Consider the following 25,874-nt stretch of genomic DNA (forward strand, 5'->3'; position numbering starts at 1 on the left):
CTGAACATCTGAGACTCTGGTTTGCAGCAGTACTCAGAGGTCAGGGGTAAATGCTGTAGTTTTTCATCTCCTACACTTTACTTCACTCTCAGAGAACGGTTACGTCCCATCACTCAGTTTCAGAGATTAAAGGATGAGGAGGAGGATGGACGAGCGAGAGCCGTCACAGACCTGACACTGACCCGAGAGAGGAGAGCTGACAGTGAGGACTCTTCAGACCAACACACAGCGCAGACACTGAGGAGTCTCTCAGGTCATTATGACCCAGATTCAACTCTTTGAGATGGGAGGGGCTGGAGCTCAGCGCTGACGCCACCACTTCACAGTGAACCTCTGAGAGTCCACAGTAACCAAACCTGTAACAGATGTTAGAGCGACATGTGAGTAATTTAACAGGTCTGTGAAGCTTCTGTCTGTGACTGAGGACTCACACAAACTTCCTGCAGTTCCTCACCGCTGGGATCAGTCTCAGTTTACCCTGATCAGACGTGTTGTACTTCTTTAGGTCCAGCTCCTCCAGGACCTGCTCTGACATCTGCAGCATGTAGGCCAGAGCCGAGCACTGGATCTCAGACAGTCTCTCCTCAGATCCACCTCCAGACTTCAGGAAGTCCTGGATCTGCTGCTGCACAGACTGGTCCTTCAGCTCCATCAGACAGTGGAAGATGTTGATGCTTCTATCGGGAGAGACTTTGTCTGTGTTCATCCTTTTAAGGTTTTCAATGACTTCTGTGATTTCTGATTCATTTATTGGACTCAGCAGAGCTCCTAAAAGTCTGTGGTTGGACTCCAGACTGAGGCCATGAAGGAACCGCACAAACAGGTCCAGGTGGCCGTTTGGACTCTGCAGGGACTTTTCTACACATTTTATGAAGAACTCATTTGGACTTAACCCTGACACTATTGTGTCACTGCCATGAAAAAACTCTTCCTGCTCCTCCTCACCTCCCTCTTCGCTGCTGTTGCTGAAGCTGAAAAACTCCCTGACCACCTCCGTGTTGTTCTGAAAGCAGTGGTGAAGGTAAACGGCTGCCAGAAACTCCTGCACGCTCAGGTGGATGAAGCAGTAGACTGACTGGTTGAAGACACTCTCTCGTTTGAAGATCTCAGTGCAGAGTCCGGAGTAGACCGAGGCCTCGCTCAGGTCCAGACCCACCTTCTCCAGGTCTTCTTGGTAGAACATGATGTTTCCTGTCTGCAGATGCTCAAAGGCCAGTCTCCCCAGCTTCAGGAGCAGCTCTGTGTCGGCCTCTGTCAGCCCCCAGGTCTCAGACCTGACCTCTGTTTGTGTCTGTTTGTACTTCCTCTTCCTGTGCGTCTGCACCAACAGGAAGTGTGCGTACATGTCTGTGAGGGTCTGGGGCAGTGGTCCGCTGTGATGGCTTCTCAACACGTGCTCCAGGACTGTGGAGGTGATCCAGCAGAAGACTGGGATCTGGCTCATGTTGTGGAGGCTGCGGGAGGTTCTGAGGTGGGACAGGACTGTTTGAAGCTGCTCTTCATCTGAGAACCTCTTCCTGAAGTACTGCTCCTTCTGTGGGTCAGTGATGAAGCCCCTGACCTCCGTGACCCTGTGCACGCACCGCGCTGGGATCTGATGGGCCGCCGCTGGGCGGGAGGTGATCCATATAAGGGCGTGAGGAAGCAGAGCGCCTCTGATGAGGTTCACCAACAGTACGCCCACCTCTGACCTCTGTGTGACCTCAGAGATGAGCTCACAGCTGAAGTCCAGAGACAGTCTGCTCTCGTCGAGGCCGTCAAAGATGAACAGGAGTTTACAGACGGACAGAGTGTGGGCTGTGAGCGTCTGTGGGGCAGAGAAACACAACATTTAACATCCATGACTTTACACCACTTTCCTTCAACCCTCACTTTAAACCAGTGAGTGGTGGAGCTCCAGTGTGAGGGACTGCAGGGTTTACAATGGATTTAGCATTTCTCTAACGGGTTTGTGGCGTCAGTCTCCTGACGGGTGTGAAGGCTGACGGCCCACTTTCAGTGTCATGTTTCATTTTGAAGTGAAGAAAGGACTGGAGCATTTCCTACTGAATACACGGCGCTGGGCGTTTGGAACATTGGTCTGATGGATGTTCATCTTTATAACCGCGATGTGTCTCTGCCTCAGTCTGTGCTGTAAAGCTTTCATCTCCATCTGTTTAATCAAGTACATTTCTTTCACCTGCTTCCTTTTTGGCCACAAGAGAGTGAGAGGATTAGCTCTAGGAAGCGCGTGTGAGCCGCTGCTTTGACCATGAACAATAGTTTGAAGCGTTTGGTGCAGTGAATGTGAACACAGACTGAACTAACAAACGCCCTGAGAGCCAGGAGTCATTTCAAAAGTGTTTGAGACTTTGAAATATATGATGTGAAAGGTAAAGCTTTCTATAAATGAGAGTGACCTGTGGATCCAGCGCTGGATGGAACACTTGGATCAGCTCCATCAGACTGTAGCGCCCCCTTCTGACCAGGTTCATCTCTCTGAAGGACAGTGGCACCACCAGCTGCAGCTCCTGGTTCTCTGAGCCCTGGGCCCAGTCCAGACAGAACTTCAGGACTGAGAAGGTCTTCCCCACTCCAGCCACGCCCACAGTCAGCACGGCTCTGATGGAGCCCTGCTGCAGCGCCCCCTGCTGCTGCTCAGGGGGCAGAGCTTTAAAGATGTCCTGGCACCTGATGGTGATCTCCTGGACCTCCTTCTTCTTGGACTGTGTCTCCAGACTCCTCTCCTCAGGTTGGGCTCTGGCCTCTTCACTGAGGCCCTCTGTGATGTACAGCTCAGTGAAGATGCTGTTCAGAAGAGTTCTATCTCCTGATTCTTCACTTCCCTCTGTCACACTCTCACATCTGCTGCTCAGGCTCTGCTTATGCTCCTTCAGAACCTTGTGGAGACCTTCACCTGGACACAGAGGAGGAGACACCTGTTAATGTTGATGAACAGGTCTCTTATTCCCTGCTGTAGTTGATGAGTCTCAGACTGAGCAGACTCACCTGGTGCAGGGCCTTGAACCCCCTGATCAGGACTGTTGCCTGTGTCTCCACACTGAGGCCAGGCGTCCTGCTCTGACTCTGTTTCTCTGTGACACAAACACACAGCACTGAGCACGTCTTTAACATCTCACAAGTTACAATCACAAATATAAAGCACAGTTTAGGTCAGGTCTTACTGTGAGTCTGGAGCAGGTTCACCACTGAAGTATAGAGGAGGATCTTTAGACCTGTCGCTCTTCATGGACAGAGCCGACACTGAGGCTGTAGATCTGCTTCTGTGGAGAGAAGATCAGGTTTTTCAGCCAGAGAAGTGAAGCTGGATCTAACCTGAGCTTCAGGAGCGGCAAAACAAGCATAATTACTTTTACTTATTTGTTTTACTTGCCAGAATGAACACTGCTGAGCATCATCAACCATGTTCAAATACTTATTGGGGGAGATCCAATAATTGTTCACATCTTATTTTCAGTCCATATCAATCCATGTTACTGCCATTCATGTCCAAAAGAGTCTTCAAGGGGAGACCAGTCGTTTACGAAATTGTCCAAAGTTCCATCCAGTGCATGATGTAAGCTTTCGTACGGTAACAATGTCAAGAGTTTCTCACGACAAACAGATAAAGCAGAGAGAGTTCTTTAATCCAGACTTGTATGAAGAGGCGAGCGGTGAACAACATTATGAGCATTGGTTTTGTTTCCGGCTCACAGTTGTTTACACCAAGAACACACAATAAAGGGTCAAGTGGCACTTTAATCCCAAACATTTCCTGAACAACCGAAGACCAAAATGAGGCAGTTAAAGGACAGGTTCAAATTAAGTGGAAATAAGTTCCTGTGTCCTTTTTACATTTCAGACAGAATGTTGTACATGTGTCATATTTACTCTGAATGAAAGGAGTCACATGCAGCTTGTTAATGATTTTATATTGTACTTCGTGTGATTTGTTTGATTTAGTCATTTGTCTTGCATGTTCTAATACTTTAATACATATTAAACCTTTGCAATTTGCTGTAATTTGATCATAAATGTGTGTCGTTATTTTACTTTTCAATGCAGCTGCCTTTAATATCTAGCACATGTGTTGTTTTGTTTGTAGTATTCAATCAAACTAATGCAGCTTCTCATTTGTAAATATTGAAAGAAGTGGGCTTGACAAATACTACATTTGTGTTTTAATTGTTGAAAAGACTGAAGAGCATTGTCTGTATAAACATCTAATATTCTTACGACACCAGCTTCCCTCCACTCATTAAAACCAGCATCAGCAAAGGTATGTCTGAAATCTGGATTATTAGCAACGGGAGCCAAGAATGAATATTTATCAAGCCCTAAATATTTACGTTACATTATGAGACTGTGGAGAACTTGGAAACAAATAAAAGAAAAAACTCTAAGTCACTGCCTCGTTATAAGGAGATCACTTCAGGTTTGTTTCTCACCGTGAGTCTGGAGCAGGTTCAGGACTGAAGTTTGGATTATTGTGTTTAGACCAGTCGCTCTTCATGGACAGAGCCGACACTGAGGCTGTGGAGCTGCTTCTGTGGAGAGAAGATCAGGTTTTTCAGCCTGAGAAGTGAAGCTGGATCTACACTGAGCTTCAGGAGCGGCAAAACAAATAAATAGTTAAATCAATAGTGCAAAATAAAATAATAAGACAATAAAATTCTTAATTTATGTCAGCAGTGGGAATTTTCCAACCTCCTGTATAAGCAGATATTACACACATATAAGTTTCTACACATATATTTACACACATTCCCACTATTTTTTGGTTTATACAACAAAACACAGGTACTTTATATCTGCACATAGATTATTATTATTTTGTCAAGGTTTAAGTTTAGCGCCCTTTTCATTTAGATTAGTTTTATATGAAACTCCAGTTGATTTCATGATGTTTACTTTATTTATTTTTTTACTTTATTTCTTCATTTTATATATTAATTTAGCTTAAACTACATCAATTATCTATATTATATTATATAGTATGAGTAAGTCTAAGTCTCAAGCATGATTACTTTTTCTTATTTTTTTTTACTTGCCAGAATGAACACTGCTGAGCATCATCAACCATGGTTTAATACTTATTTTCAGTCCTTATCAATACATGTTGTTGCCATTCATGTCCAAAATAGTCTTCAAGGGGAGACCAGTCGTTTACGAAATTGTCCAAAGTTCCATCCAGTGCCTTATGGAATCTTTCGTACGGTAACAATGTCAAGAGTTTCTCACGACAAACAGATAAAGTAGGAGAGTGTTCTTTAATCCAGACTTGTATGAAGAGGCGAGCGGCGAACAACATTATGAGCATTGGTTTTGTTTCCAGCTCGCAGTTGTTTACACCAAGAACACACAATAAAGGGTCAAGTGGAACTTTAATCCCAAACATTTCCTGAACAACCGAAGACCAGAATGAGGCAATTAAAGGACAAGTTCAAATTAAGTGGAAATAAGTTCCTGTGTCCTTTTTACATTTCAGACAGAATGTTGTACATGTGTCATATTTACTCCGAATGAAAGGAGTCACATGCAGCTTGTTAATGATTTTATATTGTACTTCGTGTGATTTGTTTGATTTAGTCATTTGTCTTGCATGTTCTAATACTTTAATACTTATTAAACCTTTACTATTTGCTGTAATTTGATCATAAATGTGTGTCGTTATTTTACTTTTCAATGCAGCTGCCTTTAATATCTAGCACATTTGTTGTTTTGTTTGTAGTATTCAATCAAACTAAGGGAGCTTCTCATTTGTAAATATTGAAAGAAGTGGGCTTGACAAATATTACATTTGTGTTTTCATTGTTGAAAAGACTTAAGAGCATTGTCTGTATAAACATCTAATATTCTTACGACACCAGCTTCTCTCCACTCATTAAGAGAATGAATATTTATCAAGCCCTAAATATTTACATTACATTATGAGACTGTGGAGAACTTAGAAACAAATGGAAGAAAAAACCCTAAGTCACTGCCTCGTTATAAGGAGATCACTTCAGGTTTATTTCTCACCGTGAGTCTGGAGCAGGTTCAGGACTGAAGTGTGGATTATTGTGTTTAGACCTGTCGCTCTTCATGGACAGAGCCGACACTGAGGCTGTAGATCTGCTTCTGTGGAGAGAAGATCAGGTTTTTCAGCCTGAGAAGTGAAGCTGGATCTACACTGAGCTTCAGGAGCGGCAAAACAAATAAATAGTTAAATCAATTGTGCAAAATAAAATAAAAATAATAAGATAATAAAATTCTTAATTTATATCAGCAGTGGGAATTTTCCAACCTCCTGTATAAGCAGATATTACACACATATAAGTTTCTACACATATATTTACACACATTCCCAATATTTTTTGGTTTATACAACAAAACACAGGTACGTTACATCTGCACATAGATTATTATTATTTTGTCAAGGTTTAAGTTTAGCGCCCTATTCATTTAGATTAGTTTTATATGAAACTCCAGTTGATTTCATGATTTTTACTTTACTTTTTATTTTACTTTATTTCTTCATTTTATATATTAATTTAGATGGTAAATGGTCTCAACATATAAAGCGCTTCTCCACCTACATTAGGCTCTCAAAGCGCTTTACAGCAAGGATCCACTCACCCACTCATGCTCTCATTCATACACAAATGTCCGCAGACACTGGGGGCAATGTGGGTGAAGTGTCTTGCCCAAGGACACAACGACAGTGTGCACTTTCAGGAGGTGGGATTCGAACCCCTGACCTTCCGATCATGAGACGAGCCGCTCTACCATCTGTGCCACTGTCGCCCCAGCTTAAACTACAACAATTATCTATATTATATTACATAGTATGAGTAAGTCTAAGTCTCAAGCATAATTACTACTTATTTGTTTTTACTTGCCAGAATGAACACTGCTGAGCATCATCAACCATGTTCAAATACTTATTGGGGGAGATCCAATAATTGTTCACATCTTATTTTCAGTCCATATCAATCCATGTTACTGCCATTCATGTCCAAAAGAGTCTTCAAGGGGAGACCAGTCGTTTACGAAATTGTCCAAAGTTCCATCCAGTGCATGATGTAATCTTTCGTACGGTAACAGTGTCAAGAGTTTCTCACGGCAAACAGATAAAGTAGAGAGAGTTCTTTAATCCAGACTTGTATGAAGAGGCGAGCGGTGAACAACATTATGAGCATTGGTTTTGTTTCCGGCTCACAGTTGTTTACACCAAGAACACACAATAAAGGGTCAAGTGGCACTTTAATCCCAAACATTTCCTGAACAACCGAAGACCAGAATGAGGCAGTTAAAGGACAGGTCCACATTAAGTGGAAATAAGTTCCTGTGTCCTTTTTACATTTCAGACGGAATGTTGTACATGTGTCATATTTACTCTGAGTTAAAGGAGTCACGAGCAGCTTGTTAATGATTTTATATTGTACTTCGTGTGATTTGTTTGATTTAGTCATTTGTCTTGCATGTTCTAATACTTTAATACATATTAAACCTTTGCAATGTGCTGTAATTTGATCATAAATGTGTGTCGTTATTTTACTTTTCAAAGCAGCTGCCTTTAATATCGAGCACATTTGTTTTTCCACCTTGTTTGTAGTATTCAATCAAACTATGGCAGCTTCTCATTTGTAAAAATTGAAAGAAGTGGGCTTGACAAATACTACATTTGTGTTTTAATTGTTGAAAAGACTTAAGAGCATTGTCTGTATAAACATCTAATATTCTTACGACACCAGCTTCTCTCCACTCATTAAAAGAATGAATATTTATCAAGCCCTAAATATTTACGTTACATTATGAGACTGTGGAGAACTTAGAAACAAATAAAAGAAAAAACTCTAAGTCACTGCCTCGTTATAAGGAGATCACTTCAGGTTTATTTCTCACCGTGAGTCTGGAGCAGGTTCAGGACTGAAGTTTGGATTATTGTTTTTAGACCAGTCACTCTTCATGGACAGAGCCGACACTGAGCCTGTGGATCTGTGTCTGTGGAGAGAACAATAATCTGCTTTTGCTTTGTCTAAAAACACATGTGTCTTTGAAGGAGGTTAATAATAATAATAATAATAATACATTTTATTTGTATAGCGCTTTTCAAGACACTCAAAGATGCTTTACAGAAAACAAGAATAAAGTCGATAAGAAACGGCTGAACTCACTTTGTCCCACAGAGCTGTGGCTCAGTGCTGCCGTCTGGAGGCTTTGTTTTTCCTTCTGCCATTTCCCCCCGAGTCTCGTCCTGGGGGAGAGTCAGAGCCGTTAAACACAGAGATAAACCTCCTCATGCAGGCGTCTCAGACATGCGGCCCGGGGGCCAAATGCGGCCCGCGAGGCAATGTTTGGCGGCCCGCGAGATAATTACTTATTTATATTATATGCGGCCCGCCGGTAAATTGCATTAAACACGTTAGAACTACCTTTCCCATGATGCACCGCGTGGTAGCTTATCAACTTTTTTCAACAACGACACGGACTGTCAGAACGCGAGGGAGAAACTTCAGTTGTTCAGCTAAACATGTGCTGGAAAAGTTACAGATGCAGCAGGACAAAAAACACCGTTACCATATTTACCTTTAGGACATTGAAAAGCGAACACATTGTATTAGTGTTTAGAAGCATCACAACAGTAAAGTGAGGAGCCTTTTCTCTCAGAGCTACATTATCAGGTCAATGAATTTAATCTTTATTAAGGACACATGATCCATAGTTAAATTAAAAATAGAGAATATGGAAATGTATTAAAATACTGCAAATATTTACAGCAACATTGACAGTAACAAATATTACCCCATCATTTCAAATTTAGAAGCTCAGCAAATGTGTGGCTGATTGGAAACCTCTAGAAGCTTAAATATGTGCAGATCGGTAATGTACAGTCTATTGTAAGTTACATTATAGCAATCAATAAAAAGTTGCTAAATCATAATTGACTTAATATAAAAGGCTTCGTCTGTTGTGGCCCCCGACCAACACTGGGTTCGCATTTTTGGCCCCCGGTCCAAATGTGTTTGAGACGCCTGTCCTCATGTGAATGCTGTGTTTATTTGTAGCTGTGACTGAACAGGAAACAGTGGGAGCGGCTCAGCTCGACTGCATTCCTCACCGCACTCCTTCACACACACTTTGACTCCTCACAGGTTCACACACGTATTTCCTCTGACGGTTTAAAATAAGCATTTACACACGTTACACTGATACAGCACTAATAATGCTCTCATTATGATCCACTGAACGCTGACTAAGGCCAGATGTGCTCTTGTGTGTGTGATCCTGTATAATGAATTGATGAGAGTCTGTAAACTGTGGCTCTGTCTGATTCCAAAGCCTCACCTGAGTGTGGGCTCTGAAGCGTCTCCTCTGTCCGACTCTCCCTGGTTTCTGTTTGGTTTGGATATTACGGGACCGTCCTGTAATCTCTCCTTCAGCCGCACATTTGTGACACTGTGGCGGAAACACATGCTCTATACCTGAGGACCGGCCCCGCCCTCTGTCACGCAGCCACACAGTTAACCCTTAAGGCACCGGGGAAACGATTACATTCAGAGACATCAATGAAACGTCTGCTGAACATCACTGATAGAACTCTAGAGTTTGTATCACTTTGTCCTCTCGCTTTAACCATAACCTGTTCCATGTTTCAGATACTTGAGTATTTTGACCACTTTTTTGCATATTGATGCGAGCGGCGAGGTTTGAATTGTGCCCCAACCTTTATTTATGTTAAAACCTTCATGCCAGCTCTGTCTCACAGTGTTAGTTGTTGTTTTTTGTGTCGAATTATTACATTTCAAATAAAAAGAACCAGCTCTGATGATTTGGCCCAAACGTTTTTAACCTCTTAACTCCCGCCTGAACCGAGAGGAACTTTTTCCTCATGTCATCAGATGTTTTTTTCCATCAATTTTTCGTTTTTTTGTTTGTCAACTCATTTATGTAACTTTTTTGTCATTTTTTGTAGTTTTATTTTGACAATTTTTGGGTATTTTTTTTATCACATTTTTGACATTTTTTGTCTTTTTTGTCATTTTTTTGTCAAATTTTTATCACATTATTGTAATTTTTTTGTCAAATTTTTGTCCTTTTTGTGTCATTTCTTTGTCAATTTCTTGTGACATTTTTGCCACTTTTTCATCCATTTTTTTGTCACTTTTTTGTCACATTTTTTCATCAATTTTTATCAATTTTTTGTCATATTTTGTAATTTTTTAATAATATTTCTGTAATTTTTTGTCAAATTGTTGTAATTTTTTGTAATATTTTTGTTCAATTTTTGTAATTTTTTAGTAATTTTTTTTTGTAATTTATTTGTCAATTTTTTGTATTTTTTTTGTAATTTTTTTGTCAATTTTTTATCGCATTTTTGTAATTTTGTTTGCCATTTTTTGGTCAATTTTTTGTCAATTTTGTGTGGTTTTTTTCGTCAATTTTTTATCACATTTTTGACATTTTTTGGTCAAATTTTGATCAATTTCTTGTGACAGTTTTGTCATTTTTATGGTCATTTTTTTGTCACATTTTTGTCATTATTTGACAATTTTTTTGACATCACTACTACCACCACTACCACCATCCGCACCAGCATCACAACCACCACTACTGAATCAAAGATTTGAGTTTAGAGTAAATTCATAAAAGAGAACAGATCACAAATAATGAGGTGAAGAAAGAGGGAGGAGAAAAAAAAGGGAAAGAAAGGAAAGAAATATATATATATGAATAAATAAATGGGTTCCATTAATTATTTCTTGTAAATAATGTGGTTGTAATTAAATGTGTGTCATTCTTCTGGATAAGGGCAATGTCCGCACACTGTTCCCCACGTTTTCCCCTTTACAAGGTTTCTCTTTATGTCCCTACACTGTGTTCCAAATTATTATGCAAACTGGATTTTTGTGTCAAAAAGGTAAAAAAAAAATAATGATAATAATAATGAAACTCATGGGTATCGTGCCTTTATGAATCACTGACATTAATCTCAGACCTGGGATGATTAGTTTTCAGGTTAAGCCCAGTTAAGGGAAAAACTACTGAAAATGGATGTTCCACTTTATTAAGCAGATCATCATTTTCAAGCAATATGGGGAAGAAAAAGGATCTTTCTGCTGATGAAAAGAGTGAAATAGTTGAATGTCTTGGTCTAGGTATGAAAACCTTCGATATTTCATGAAAGATGAAGCGTAATCATCGAACTGATCAGAGATTTGTGGATGATTCAGACACACTCAGTTTGTGCAGATAAAGGCACGATGAGGACGGTTTCTGCCAGACAAACACATCAGATTAAGAGAACAGATGCCACAAAGCAGCTACAAAGCAGTATGAAAAAAATACTGTTTTCACTTGGAAATGTTTTCCACCACATTTAAATGATCCTCGACCAGTTAAAGACTTGAAAATGATGCTGACTCTCATTTGAGTCGACAATTTAGAAAATCTTAGAAAAATGTCATTTGCCACCAGACGCTCGCGTTTGGGCCCCAACCCCAGGCCTGGCTCCAGGGTGGGGCCCCGGCTGCTCCAACGTCACGGTCCTTGTGTGTTTTACGTCCATAAGAGTCTTTTGAGCTGCTCTTCGTCTGACCCGTCACCTCAGACCTGTTTGTCATGGGAGACCCTACCAGGGGCATAAAGCCCCAGACAACAGAGCTCCTCGGGTCATTCGGGCTCAAACAACCCCCCCACGTTAAGGGAGCAGCTCACGGGGTTAACTGATGAGGAGATAAACCTCCTCATGTGACGCTGAGTTTATTTGTAGCTGTGACTGGACGAACAGGAAACAGTGGGAGCGGCTCAGCTCGACTGCATTCCTCACCGCACTCCTTCACACACACTTTGACTCCTCACAGGTTCAGACACGTATTTCCTCTGACGGTTTAAAATAAGCATTTACACACGTTACACTGATACAGCACTAATAATGCTCTCATTATGATCCACTGAACGCTGACTAAGGCCAGATGTGCTCTTGTGTGTGTGATCCTGTATATCAGTGGTTCCCACCTTTATTGTCTTGCGAACCCCTTGGGCTTTTCAGCGGTCGTCCGTGTACCCCCTACCTCAAGGGTATTGCAGTTTATTAAGAAAGTAATTACTTAAAAGTGGTATTTGTAAGAAAAAGGACAATGCTGTGGTAAAAATAAACCTAAAATTCTCCCAAAGCAGCACATTTTACTGCAAAATATAGCTTTTCCAATGAATATGATGTTCAATTTCCCACTTTTTTGAAAACACTGCTGTATATGATGAAGTGATGAGAGTCTGTAAAGTGTGGCCTCACCTGAGTGTGGGCTCTGAAGCGTCTCCTCTGTCCGACTCTCCCCCCGCCGTCCTGTAATCTCTCCTTCAGCCGCACATTTGTGACACTGTGGCGGAAACACACGCTCTATACCTGAGGACCGGCCCCGCCCTCTGTCACGCAGCCACACAGTTAACCCTTAAGGCACCGGGGAAACGATTACATTCAGAGACATCAAGGAAACTTCTGCTGAACATCACTGATAGAACTCTTTTTTTATTACTTTATGTATATACTGTAACTAATATACAAAAACATACACACAAATGTAAAAGAGACAAACAAACGTACAAAAATGAGAAAAAAACAAAAACAATAATAAATATATGATGAGGAGGGGAGAGTTTAGTTTGTCTTGTATACAGTTGTTTACATTTGCTGTTTTTTGCAGAATGTACATGATATAAACAATATCATATAAATCATCAGTCAGCGTTGATTTTGCGGCGTATTATGTTTGTTTATTGTATTTGGGACGGCACATGCCTACACACGCACGCGACCCGTGCATGTAAACTTACTACACCGGACACTAAATGATTATTTTTAGGCATCCTTTAAGTAGTACACTTGTATAAAAAAGCAACTTTGGTTATTACTCTTCTTCTTATTTATTTATTTTTAATAAAATAATAATAATAATAATAATAATTTCAACATCTGCTGCATAATCAAGGCCAATCCACAGTCTTCATGTACTTTCCATTTCTTTTATAAACCATTTTTTGTCCAACTCATGGCCCATGTTCCTTATTTTGTGAGTTATCTTCTCATTCAGTTTTACTTCTTGAATAATATTAATCAATGTTTTAATATCTAGTTGATTACTTTTTTCCCACTCCTTTGTTTTGATCTTTAGAGCCGCAATTCATAGAATTTAAAGATATATTTTTCATCTGGGTTAATATTAATTGGGATTTTGCCTATTATAATATTTTCTGATTTTAAAGGATCTATATCCTGCTATTTTAGAATAGAATAGAATAGAAAAACTTTATTGTCCACCATGCACAATGATGGCAGAAATGTGTCTTTGGCTTGCTCATACGTTCCAATACATTTGCCCAGCAATGTACATAGTAAAATCAGTTCATAGTAAAATCAGTTCACTGCAGACACACTGCAGGTTCACTTAATTACGAAAAGGAAGGAACTGACTGACTCAACGACATTAGTACTTACAACTTTAGCCATTCCAAAGTTAAGTATAGAGATGTATATGATATATTGTACATCTACCTCTATGGAGCACTCATTTTTGTGATAAATATAAGTGTTTTCTGGAAGACACAACGCTTCGATTCAGTTAACTCCGCCCCCTTTCTCCGCACATACTTTACCGTAATATAAATAAACAGCAATAAGTGAAGTTACTTCACGATGCAGCTATATGGAGTTGACATCTGCAACACAGCTTCATAAACGGCTAACACACATGCTAATATGCTAACACACATGCTAATATGCTAACACACATGCTAATATGCTAACACACAAGCTAACCCGCGTTTGGATTGACTCACCCTCTGGTCCATCGCTGTTTACATTGTGGGACTCGCGTTGGTTATAAAAGTTAATCCACTTTGGTTCAGGTGAAGGTTCACAAACATCCATCAGAGACAGTCACAGAAAAACAATATTTTGGTGAAAGTCGCTGAATCCCGGAGAAAAAAACAGCTGAGTGGCCTCTTCTTGAAAAAGGTTGAATAAACTCCCGTCCTCGTAGCCAAACGCGCTTCTTTTTCTCCGTGACATTATCGTTAGGTAAGAATAAAGAACAGGTGTGTCCAGTTATAACGAGCTCCATCTTCAGCTGCAGCGCAAACATGACTGATCTGTTCAGACGCTCAGGGGGGGGTTTGTTTTGGCCTCAGCTGACCTGGAAGCACCTCGGGCAAAAGCTGTTTTACAAATTAAAATCAGGCTGTAAGACATTACATGACAGACGTCGAGCACTTCCGTTCCGCTGTTACGACACAACTGAACACTCGGTCGATCACCAGGAGAGGGCGGAGCCTCAGAGAGCAGGAGGGCGGAGCCTCAGAGAGCAGGAGGGCAGAGCCTCAGAGAGCAGGAGGGCGGAGCCTCAGAGAGCAGGATTCAGGAGGATTACTGAGAGCTGCGTGAATGAAGCCACAAACCACTCTGGGGGTGTTTTTGATAAGGAAATAGCATAACAACATGGCTAAAAGCTCTAAAAAGTCGATTTTGCATGATATAGGACCTTTAAATTCAATCATTGCTGGCCCTTTTCTCTGAACAGCAGAATTCACGAAGGGTTATGGTTTTATTGGCAAACATTGTATTCGATGGTTAGCTTTTATAGCAGTTTTATTATGCACAAAGATGCACCTGTTCAGGCCTGGTTTTCACTCCTTTTCACAAATGAAAGCGAGGCCATCGCTCTGTGAGAGAATCGGAAGCTCGGAACAGATTCCACTTCCAAACAGACGGGTTGTTTACCTGAAGCTTGAGCGTTTTGATCAAAAAGTGAATCCAGGAGTGTTTGGGCGATTGTGAAACATGTGCACTTCTCTAAAAGGAGGGAGCTCTACATATTCATGCTTTATTTTCCTATTCTGCAGGACCCAGGACTTCCCCCAAACCTGGACAACTGCATCACCCTGGACGAGGTCAGCGACGGCGAAGAGGCTGGTACGAAAACTACACTTTGTTTTGAATGGCTGTATTTGTGATCGAGCTTTGAAAGAGTAACCCGTGTGTCTGTGCAGCTGCTGAGGCTCCAGTGGAAGAAGAAGAGGAGGAGGTGGAGAGTGAAGATGTGAGTCTGAGTCCTCCGTAATGATAATAATGATGATGTTGGTGATGATTGTCCTCACGCTGAGCTCCTCCACAGTCTCCTCGAGTGGTCTACATCGGGAACCTCCCCCTGTGCAGGTTCTCGGACCCTCAGTTCATAAAGATGGTGCAGCTGGTCCATCGTCCCGTCAGATACTTCATCAACCGACAGCAGCGGATGGTACGGCCCGGATTCTGGCACGTCCAGGAGGGTTCGGGGTCGGATTGAGGCGAGAGTTTAGATTTGAACTGTTTTTCTCCCTTAAATCTTAGTGTCAGAGTAAAAACAGCCCAAGATTTAACCAGGAAGTGGCTCCAACATGTCTGTGTCGCTTATTCACTCACTCATACTGACATGTTTGGTATCCACGTGTAGCAGGAAAGGCTGTGACAGAGATGACGCTGTAATCCAAATACGGTCATTTCCTTTGTGGGAGACAGGAAAAATGTTTGGAAAATTTTTGACGATTTTAGGAGAAAAATTTGAAAATTTAGGAAAAATAATGTGAAAAATGTGAAAAAAGAAAAAAAAATGGGAAAAAATGTATACATTCTTGGAAAAGTTTTGTAAATTTTGGGAAAAGTTTTGAAAATTTTGGAGAAAAAAAATGACATTTTGGGGGAAAAAATACAGAAATGTTGGAAAAAGATTTGGAAAAAAATTGAAAAAGTTTAAAAAAAATTTAGGAAAAAAAATTGAAAATGTTTTGAAAAAGTTTTGAAAAAGTTTTGGAAAAAGTTTAGAACATTTTGGGGGAAAAATTACAAAAATGTTGGAAAATGTTTTGGAAAAAATTTGGAAAAAGTTTTGGAAAAAAATTTGAAAAAGTTTTGACATTTTTCGGAAATTTTTTGACGATTTTAGGAGAAAAAATGGAAAATTTAGGAAAAATAATGTGAAAAATGTGGAAAAAAAAGGGAAAAAATTGATGCATTTTGGAAAAAGTATTGTAAATTTTGGGGGAAAAAATGACATTTTGGGGGAAAAATTACAAAAATGTTGGAAAACGTTTTGAAAAAAATTTGAAAAAGTTTTGGGAAAAAAATTGAAAAAGTTTTGGAAAAAGTTTGGAAACAATTTGGAAACAATTTTGAAAAGTTTTGACAGTTTTGAAAAGGTTTAGCCAATTTTGGAAAAAGTAAAAAAAAAAAAGTTTGGGAAAAGGTTTAGAATTTTCTTTTTTGTTATTTTGGAAACATCTTGAGAAAAGTTTGAGAAAATTTGTAAAAAATTTGAAAACAATTTGAAATATTTTGAAGATGTTGGAAAAAAGTTTTGAAAATGTTTATTCTTCACCTGCAGTGTCTCTTTAAACATGACCTTAAAGTGACTATACGGAGTTTAAAATGTTAAAATTAAGTATTTTCCTCCCGTACATGTTCCTCCATGTCCTCATGTGTAGAATGAGCTCAGACCTGTTCGCCACAACTGCCTCTAAATCCTGCTCCGTCGCTCAGAAACGTGTTAAAGTTCGGTCAGATAACAGAAGCTGCAGTTACACATAAGACCTGAGGTGGCAGTAGTGAGTATAACATAGAAAACTTGCATCTAGCCCCTTTAACCTCTTAACTCCCGCCTGCCATCAGATTTTTTTTCCATCATTTTTTTGTTGGGTATTCAACTCATTTTTGCAACTTTTTTGTCAATTTTTTATCACATTTTTGTCACATTTTTATCTTTTTTTGTCATTTTTGTCACATTTTTGTCTTCAATTTTTTAATCAATTTTTTGTCAATTTTTTGTCATTTTATGTCAAGTTTTTGTAATCTTTTTGTCACATTTTTTCATTTTTTTCATCAATTTTTTAATCTAATTTTTGTCAAATTTTTGTAATTTTTTTGTCACATTTTGATCTTTTTTTGTCATTTTTTGTCACGTTTTTTAATTTTTGTCATCAATTTTTTAATCAAATTTTTGTCATTATCACATTTTTATCATTTTTTTGGTCACATTTTAAAAAAAAAATCATCAATTCTTTCATCAAATTTTGTCCATTTTTTTCGTCCATTTTTTAATCACATTTTTGTCAAATTTTTTGTCCATTTTTTGTCAAATTTTTTTATTTTTTTTGTCCATTTTTTATAATTTTTTTGTCACATTTTTTTTTTTTAATTGTCATTTTTTCGTCCATTTATTGTGACATTTTTGCCACTTTTTCATCCATTTTTCGTCACTTTTTTGCCACATTTCCATCATTGTTTTCGTCTCAGTTTTGTCGCTATTTTCTCACCTTTTTCCCTGAAGCTTTTGGATTGGGGTAAAGCCAAACTGGAGAAAATGTGCTCGGTTCAGGCGGGAGTTAAGGGGTTAGTAAGAGTCTGTTGCGTCAGAGTTAAACTAAAACAAAGGTAGCATGTGAACACGTGTAGATGCTGCACACGTGTAGACGCTGAACACGTGTAAAGCTGAACACGTGTAGATGCTGAACACGCCTCTGATTCCTCTTTTCTCTCCATCGCTTCCAGGGCCTGGCGGAGTTCACGAGTCGAACTCAAGCCCGAGAGTTCGTGGCTAAAATGCAGGACTACAGCTTCGGCGGCTGTTGTTTAACCACCTTCATCTCCAACAAGTACAACCGTCTGCCCTGGGGGTAAGAAGAACATCTGGTCTGGTCTCCTCTTGTTCTAGTTCTTCAGTCTGTGTGAATGAGAGCAGGAGGAACATCTGCTCTGGTCTCCTCTTGTTCTAGTTCTTCAGGGTCTGTGTGAATGAGAGCAAGAGTAACATCTGCTCTGGTCTCCTCTTGTTCTAGTTCTTCAGGGTCTGTGTGAATGAGAGCAGGAGTAACATCTGCTCTGGTCTCCTCTTGTTCTAGTTCTTCAGTCTGTGTGAATGAGAGCAGGAGGAACATCTGCTCTGGTCTCCTCTTGTTCTAGTTCTTCAGGGTCTGTGTGAATGAGAGCAAGAGTAACATCTGCTCTGGTCTCCTCTTGTTCTAGTTCTTCAGGGTCTGTGTGAATGAGAGCAGGAGTAACATCTGCTCTGGTCTCCTCTTGTTCTAGTTCTTCAGGGTCTGTGTGAATGAGAGCAGGAGTAACATCTGCTCTGGTCTCCTCTTGTTCTAGTTCTTCAGGGTCTGTGTGAATGAGAGCAGGAGGAACATCTGCTCTGGTCTCCTCTTGTTCTAGTTCTTCAGGGTCTGTGTGAATGAGAGCAGGAGGAACATCTGCTCTGGTCTCCTCTTGTTCTAGTTCTTCAGGGTCTGTGTGAATGAGAGCAAGAGTAACATCTGCTCTGGTCTCCTCTTGTTCTAGTTCTTCAGGGTCTGTGTGAATGAGAGCAGGAGTAACATCTGCTCTGGTCTCCTCTTGTTCTAGTTCTTCAGGGTCTGTGTGAATGAGAGCAGGAGTAACATCTGCTCTGGTCTCCTCTTGTTCTAGTTCTTCAGTCTGTGTGAATGAGAGCAGGAGTAACATCTGCTCTGGTCTCCTCTTGTTCTAGTTCAAATTTTTGCAATTTTTTTGTCACATTTTTATCATTTTTTTTGTCACATTTTTGAATTTTTTTCATGAATTTTTTAATCACATTTTTGTCAATTTTTTGTAATTTTTGTAATTTTTTTGTACTTTTTGTCAAATTTTTGTCATTTTTTTTCCATTTTTTGTCATTTTTGTCAAATTTTGGTCATTTTTTTGTCACATTTAAAAAAAAAAATCATCAATTTTTTAATCAAATTTGTGCAATTTTTTTGTCACATTTTTTAATTTTTTTCATCAATTTTTTAATCAAATTTTTGTCATTTTTTTGTCGCATTTTTATCTTTTTTTTTACATTTTTGTCACATTTTTAAAAAAATGTCATCAATTTTTTAATCAATTTTTTTTACATTTTTTGTCATTTTTGTCAATTTTTTGTCAAATTTTTGTCAAATTTTTGTCAAATTTTTGTAATTTTTTTGTCATTTTTAAAAAAATTTCATCAATTTTTTAATCAAATTTTTGTCATTTTTTTGTCCATTTTTTGTCACATTTTTGTAATTTTTTTTGTAATTTTTTTGTAATTTTTTTGTCACATTTTTATCTTTTTTTCATTTTTGTCACATTATTACATTTTTTTCATAAATTTTTTCATCATTTTTTTGTCAATTTTTTATCATTTTTTTTGTCACATTTTTTTTTTTTTTTTGTCATTTTTTGTCACGTTTTTTTAATTGTTGTCATTAATTTTTTAATCAAATTTTTGTCGCATTTTTTTGTAATTTTTTTTGTCACATGTTTATCTTTTTTTGTCATTTTTTGTCACGTTTTTAAAGGAGGGGCGTGGAGTACGACGAGCACGGCCGGATCATGAGGCACTTCCGGATCGGGAAGTCTCCGGAGTGAGAGAAGACCCTGGCGATGCCGACGGCGTCTCCGCCTCGTTTCTTCAGACGCAGGTCCAAGGACAGGGACTCGCCAAGAGCCAAGAAGCACCGGGACCGCTCCAGGTCCAGGGGGAGGTCCGGCTCCAGGTCCAGGGGGAGGTCCGGCGCCAAGTCCAGGCCCAGGTCCAGGCCCAGGTCCAGGCCCAGGTCCCGAGAGAGGTCCAGGGATCGATCGAGGGGGAAGTCCAGAGCGAGGTCGAGGTCCAGAGGGAAGTCCAGAGCGAGATCCAGAGACAGATCCAGAGACAGATCCAGAGCGAGATCCAGAGACAGATCCAGAGCGAGATCCAGAGACAGATCCAGAGGGAGGTCCCGATCGAGGGCGAGGTCCCGAGGGAGGTCCAGGGACAGATCCAGAGACCGGAGGGAGAAGTCCCGCAGCCCCACGTCCTCCGTCGACAAACCTCCACCGAGCGGCGACGGCGAGGCGGCGAAGGAGGCGGAGTCGGCGCAAGACAAAGGCGTCGGCATCCGGATCGAGAACGTGGTCTCGCTGAAGAACCTGGAGCCGGACCGGGAGCAGACCGACGGAGGAGCTTCAGGAACCGGGAGCGCAGGAGAAGGGAAGGAGCAGGAGCAGGAGTCCCAGGAGGAAGGCTGGACCGTGGCCAATCTGAGCACGGAGGAGGAGGCGGAGAAGGTGGACGGAGGAGAGAAGAAGGTCAGGGAGGAGGAGGAGGAGAAGGTGGACGGAGGAGAGAAGAAGGTCAGAGAGGAGGAGGAGAAGGTGGACGGAGGAGAGAAGAAGGTCAGGGAGGAGGAGGAGGAGAGGAGGAAAGACCAGGCTGGAGACGGACAGAAGGTGAGGAGCTTAAAGATGGATCAGAGACTTTAGGAGACACTTTATCACAACAGGAGAAACTGACTCGTGGTCCTGAGCCTCGTGGTCCTGAACCTCGTGGTCCTGAGCCTCGTGGTCCTGAACCTCGTGGTCCTGAGCCTCGTGGTCCTGAACCTCGTGGTCCTGAACCTCGTGGTCCTGAACCTCGTGGTCCTGAGCCTCGTGGTCCTGAACCTCGTGGTCCTGAGCCTCGTGGTCCTCATGGGTTTGTGTTTGGTTTTAAAGTGTGGCTCTTCTGTTTTCAGGACTCCACACAGACAGCAGGAGGCGCCACTGAGGCCAGAGCCCCCACCAAACCCGTCGGTCAGTGACACAGTCTGGGCTCTGCTGCAGACGCCGCCTAGAGGTCGACCCATGTATCGAGCCCATGTATCGAGCCGATATTTGAGCCAATATTTGAGCCGATATTTGGGCCGATCTTCTAGAATCGCTCGACCTCTGGTTTAAACAGTGAAGTTTAATCTGGTTAAAAAGAGGAAAAGTTCATTTGTGACGTTTTGTTTCAGGGACTGAGTTTATTCGTTTCTACTGCGCTTTGTGCCACGTCATGTACTCGGAGCAACCGGAGGCCCGGGCTCACTGCAGTACTATACAGCACTACCACAAGTACAAGGTACTACTACTACTACTACTACTACTGCTGCTGCAGATACTACAGGGCTCACTGCAGTACTATACAGCACTACCACAAGTACAATGTACTACTACTACTGCTACTACTACTGCTGCAGATACTACAGGGCTCACTGCAGTACTATACAGCACTACTGCAAGTACAAGGTACTACTACTACTGCTACTACTACTGCTACTGCTGCTGCTACTGCTGCTGATACTACAGGGCTCACTGCAGTACTATACAGCACTACCACAAGTACAAGGTACTACTACTACTACTGCTACTACTACAGATACTACAGGGCTCACGGCAGTACTATACAGCACTACTGCAAGTACAAGGTACTACTACTACTACTACTACTACTACAGATACTACAGGGCTCACTGCAATACTATACAGCACTACTGCAAGTACAAGGTACTACTACTGCTACTACTACTGCTGCAGATACTACAGGGCTCACTGCAGTACTATACAGCACTACTGCAAGTACAAGGTACTACTACTACTGCTACTACTACTACAGATACTACAGGGCTCACTGCAGTACTATACAGCACTACTGCAAGTACAAGGTACTACTACTACTACTACTACTACTACAGATACTACAGGGCTCACTGCAGTACTATACAGCACTACCACAAGTACAAGGTACTCAGTGTTTGGTAGTAAATAATACATGTATTTAACTGTTTCTGCTGAAGTTACTTTTTCATTTGAAGGTGTTTAGAACACAGTGGTCCCTCGTGGGTCACTCTGCAGAGGAACCTCCTGGTCCTAGTCCTGGTTTAGTTTAAGTTTGACTCAGTTTGATGAACAGACCCTTAAAGCTGTTTCTCGTCTCACAGGAAATGACGGGGAAGGACCCCTGGAGCTGCTCAGACTGAAGACTACGTTTCCCACAATTCCACTGGAGCCTCAGAATCAGCACGTTTTACTTTGACCTTTTTTAGTCCATGTTCTGTTTAAGTCGTGTTTAGTTTTTACTGAAAACTGTCTGAAAAAGCTTCGTCTGTCGCTGATTCAAACTGAAATAAAAGCTTTAAAAACTGTCTCTTCTGGATGAGAATTATTTACAAGTTTAAAAACTGGATAAAGACTCGTAATAAATGTACATTTCTGGGTAAAAAATGCCTTTGTTAAACCGCCTTTCCTGAAGACTTTACTCCAAATAGTGATGGGCAGTAAAAGGCATTTATCTGTAAAACAAATATAATGAGATGAATAATGTTGTGAGATGTTGGTTCCTTCAGTGGAGCTCAAAGGCTTCAGAGGCTTCAGAGGCTTCAGAGGGTCTGGACACTTGACTGGGATTTCTGCTGGAATTCTCTGGCAGCTTTTGTGTTTGTTTGGAGATCCCGCTGTAGTGCAGCGTCTGGGTTATGGCCTGTGACTTGTCATGTTTAAACTGATTCTAAACATGTGCTGAGCGTGTCCTGGAGCAGAACCTTTGCTCTGGTGATGTCGTGTTCTCCCTGTGCAGGGAAATAAAGGACCACTTGGTTCAGACTTTAACTCTCTCCATTGTTTATTTGTAAAACTGTTGAGACTTAGAAAATCCACCACATCTGAACAAATGCAGTGTCTTTGTGCAGCCTGTGAGGAAACTCCTGCTGTGATCCTGGGCTGTACAAAACCAAACACTAATGCAGCCTCTGTTCTTCAGCAACAGTTCAGAAAAATGTGCTCAGGAAACAGAAACAGTGGAATCACGTGTCGGATCTTTCCCATTTCTGTCCAAATCACAGACCTGCTGATTCACACTGGATCAGTTTGATCAGCTCGGAGTTCAGCTAAATATAGGAGGTCATTCACAGAGGGATTTTGACTTTATAAATCACTGACATGGGATTAACATCACAGACCTTCTCCGTGATTATGACTAATCACATGTGGTCCTGAGGTCAAACTCATCCCGTGTGAATCGAGCTTTAGGCTTCAGCTTTTTATTTCTAATGTACAAAAACAACAGTGTGGTTCAAATATGTCACACAGAGAGTTTTATTCAAGAGAAACTCTTTGGAGCCAGACTTTAAGCACAAAGTGAGTCTTTACAGGACTCGAACTACAAGAAGCTTCAGCCTCCGCCTGGAGAGTGAGTTAGAACAGTCGTTCCCCCCGGGGGCTCCTGGGACGGCAGGAGGTTTTAAAGGGTTAAAAATCATCACAGAGAACAGGTGATTAAAACTATCTCATTTCAGAAATGTGTTTAAAAAGCAAATCATCAGCTCATAATATCAGATCATTGTAATAATATCATTAAGTAGGACAGATAAAAGCTCCAGGATCAGACGCCTGGAGAGTCTGTGACCCGCGAGGCCTGAAGGACTTCACTTTCTTCTCTCGTCCTCGTCGTTCTTTCTTTGGAGGAGACTTTTTGTGTCAGGTCTGTTCTTGATGGAGCTCAGACCTGTTCTTGATGGAGCTCAGACCTGTTCTTGATGGAGCTCAGACCTGTTCTTGGTGGAGCTCAGACCTGTTCTTGATGGAGCTCAGACCTGTTCTTGATGGAGCTCAGACCTGTTCTTGATGGAGCTCAGACCTGTTCCTCTGAGCCGTGATGCTGATCCTTCTGTTTATTCTCCTGGGCTCAGTCTGAGGCGTCTGATCTGGAGCTGGTAATCATCATTATGTGGGCCGCCAGCTGTGGAGAAGCAAAGATCAGATTAGCTTCAAATTCCAAATCAATAATTACAACTTATTTTCACATGAAATATTTTATTAACCGACACTGGAATATATGAAAGGATAAAGTCTCCAGGTCTGTTTTTAATTAAACATAACCTGGTTATAATTTAAAAGAGTCTTTGCTGATGTGGGACCTTTAAATGAAGAATGGATTTGAACGAAGAAAACTCTTTAAAACAAACTCAGCCTCAGTGATTTTATTCAAAGAGACAAAAACAGACAGAAAATGCAGCTCCAGGTTCAGAACAGTTTCATAAAGTCAGGACTCACTCCAGTGTCTTCAGTCGACAGTGGGCTCTGTTTAAGGTCGAGGAGCTCCTTCCTGTCTGAGTCACTCAGACTGTTATAACCCAGTGTCAGCTTAGTGAGATGTGAGGGGTTGGACTTCAGAGCTGAGGCCAGAGAGGAACAGCTGATCTTTGACAAACCACAGCCCCTCAATCTGAATAAAGAATAAATGAAGTGATTAAAGTCAAGAGTTAATACAGATAAAACAAACACAAAGACATATTGATTAATAAACGAGATAAATTCAAACTGAAGAGTTAATAATAAAAAAACAATAGAATTTTCGACAAACCGTTTAAAGTCTAATTCTTCCCTAAAACTTTATAAAATATAGTTTGAGCAATATACAAATCTTTATGTATAGAAAAGCTCAAATAAGTAAATGCATTTCATTCATTTTGTTCTGTCTGTTTGTTAAACGTTTACTATGTTGGAAAAGTCTGTAGGATAAGACTTCTAGACTTTAATTCTTCCAGAAACGTATTTATAGTTTGTGTTAAAACCTGAGCCCCGACACAATGAACTGACCTGAGAGTCTGCAGGCGACAGTCTTTGTGTTGCAGAAAACCACACAGATGAGACACTCCTGAGTCAGACAGTCTGTTCTCACTCAGGTCCAGCTCAGTGAGATGTGAGGGGTTGGACTTCAGAGCTGAGGCCAGAGAGGAACAGCTGATCTCTGACAAACCACAGCTCTTCAATCTGAATAAAGAATAAATTAAATGATTAAAGATAAAACAAACACAAAAACACATTGATTAATAAACAACATGAATTCAAACTGAAGAGTTAATGAAATCATAATTTTAACATTTCTATGTTCACATTATATTTTAAATGAATAAATATGCCATTGTGTTCAGTTATGAGTATGACACGTATATTCTTCCTACACTACCTGGAGGTATTGGTCACCTACAGGCCAAGGAGTGTGTTTTTCTATCTTAAGGCCTCACAGTGATTGATACGGGGCCTCACAGACACACAGTCTGTCTCAACTAAACTCACCGAGAATAACAACTTTTACTTAGAATGTGGACTCAGCCGATCATCTTTAAGGACACGCCCTGTACGTACCTCATTTACATACTAGGATAAAAACCCATGTCTATCGTTGTTCAAATGTTCTGTTCTCTTCACCCAGTAAATATTCTCTACTCCGCGTTACTGGCCTCGAATCTTCCTTCACACCAATGATTTCAGTTAATAATAAAAAAAACAATATAGTTTGACGAACCGTTTAAAGTCTAATTCTTTCCTAAAACTTAAAATAAAATATAGTTTGAACAATATACAAATCTTAATGTATAAAAAAAATAAACAGATAAATCAATTTCATTCATTTTGTTATGTCTCTTTTTAAAACAAGTGAATTTCTCCATTGTGACATCAATAAAGTATTATCTTATCTTAAAAAAAATACAGTGTTCAAAAAGTCTGTAGGATCAGACCTCGAGACTTTCATTCTTCTGGAATGAAGAATGAAAGTCATTATGGAGCACTCATTTTAGTGATAAATATAAGTGTTTTCTGGAGGTCTGGAGTCAGACCTGTTCCCGGTGCGTGTTGGTCTCCTCAGGGCTGCCCTTTGTCACCGGTTCTGTTCATTACTTTTATGGACAGAATTTCTCGGCGCAGCCAGGGGCCGGAGGGCGTCCGGTTTGGGAGCATCAGAGTCTCATCTCTGCTGTTTGCGGATGATGTTGTTCTGTGGGACCTTCAGCTGCACTGGGGCGGTTTGCAGCCGAGTGTGTAGCGGCCGGGATGAGGATCAGCACCTCCAGATCTGAGGCCATGGTTCTCCACCGGAAAAAGGTGCTTCCCCTCTTCAGGTCGGTGGGGAGTCCTAGTTCAAGTATCTCAGGTCTTGTTCTCAGTGAGGGACGGATGGAGCGTGAGATGGACAGACGGATCGGTGCGGCGTCAGCAGTGATGTGGTCGCTGTATCGGTCTGTCGTGGTGAAGAAGGAGCTGAGTCGGGGCAAAGCTCTCGATT

General features: G+C 40.8%; 2 protein-coding genes and 1 long non-coding RNA gene across 3 annotated transcripts in view; 2 read left to right on the plus strand and 1 right to left on the minus strand.

Annotated features, from left to right (window-relative positions):
* The window catches only part of LOC306982382 (NACHT, LRR and PYD domains-containing protein 12-like), a 194,298-nt gene that overhangs the window by 162,410 nt on the left and 6,014 nt on the right, over window positions 1-25,874 (minus strand). The window lies entirely within an intron of this gene.
* LOC306982476 (uncharacterized protein) lies at window positions 917-19,478 on the plus strand (the record flags this gene model as incomplete). The annotated part of the gene is made up of 6 exons (XM_079582412.1): window positions 917-1,021; window positions 14,860-14,929; window positions 15,007-15,060; window positions 15,121-15,254; window positions 17,540-17,664; window positions 19,327-19,478. The coding sequence occupies 6 exons, from the start codon at window positions 917-919 to the stop codon at window positions 19,394-19,396; spliced, it is 558 nt and encodes a 185-aa protein (XP_079438538.1). The 3' UTR covers window positions 19,397-19,478.
* Window positions 20,508-21,937, plus strand: LOC306982422. The gene is made up of 3 exons (XR_013794199.1): window positions 20,508-20,581; window positions 20,785-20,891; window positions 21,751-21,937. It is a non-coding gene; the product is annotated as an uncharacterized lncRNA (long non-coding RNA).

This window comes from Gobius niger, assembly GCF_951799975.1.
Source record: "Gobius niger genome assembly, chromosome: 24".
NCBI lineage: Eukaryota > Metazoa > Chordata > Actinopteri > Gobiiformes > Gobiidae > Gobius > Gobius niger.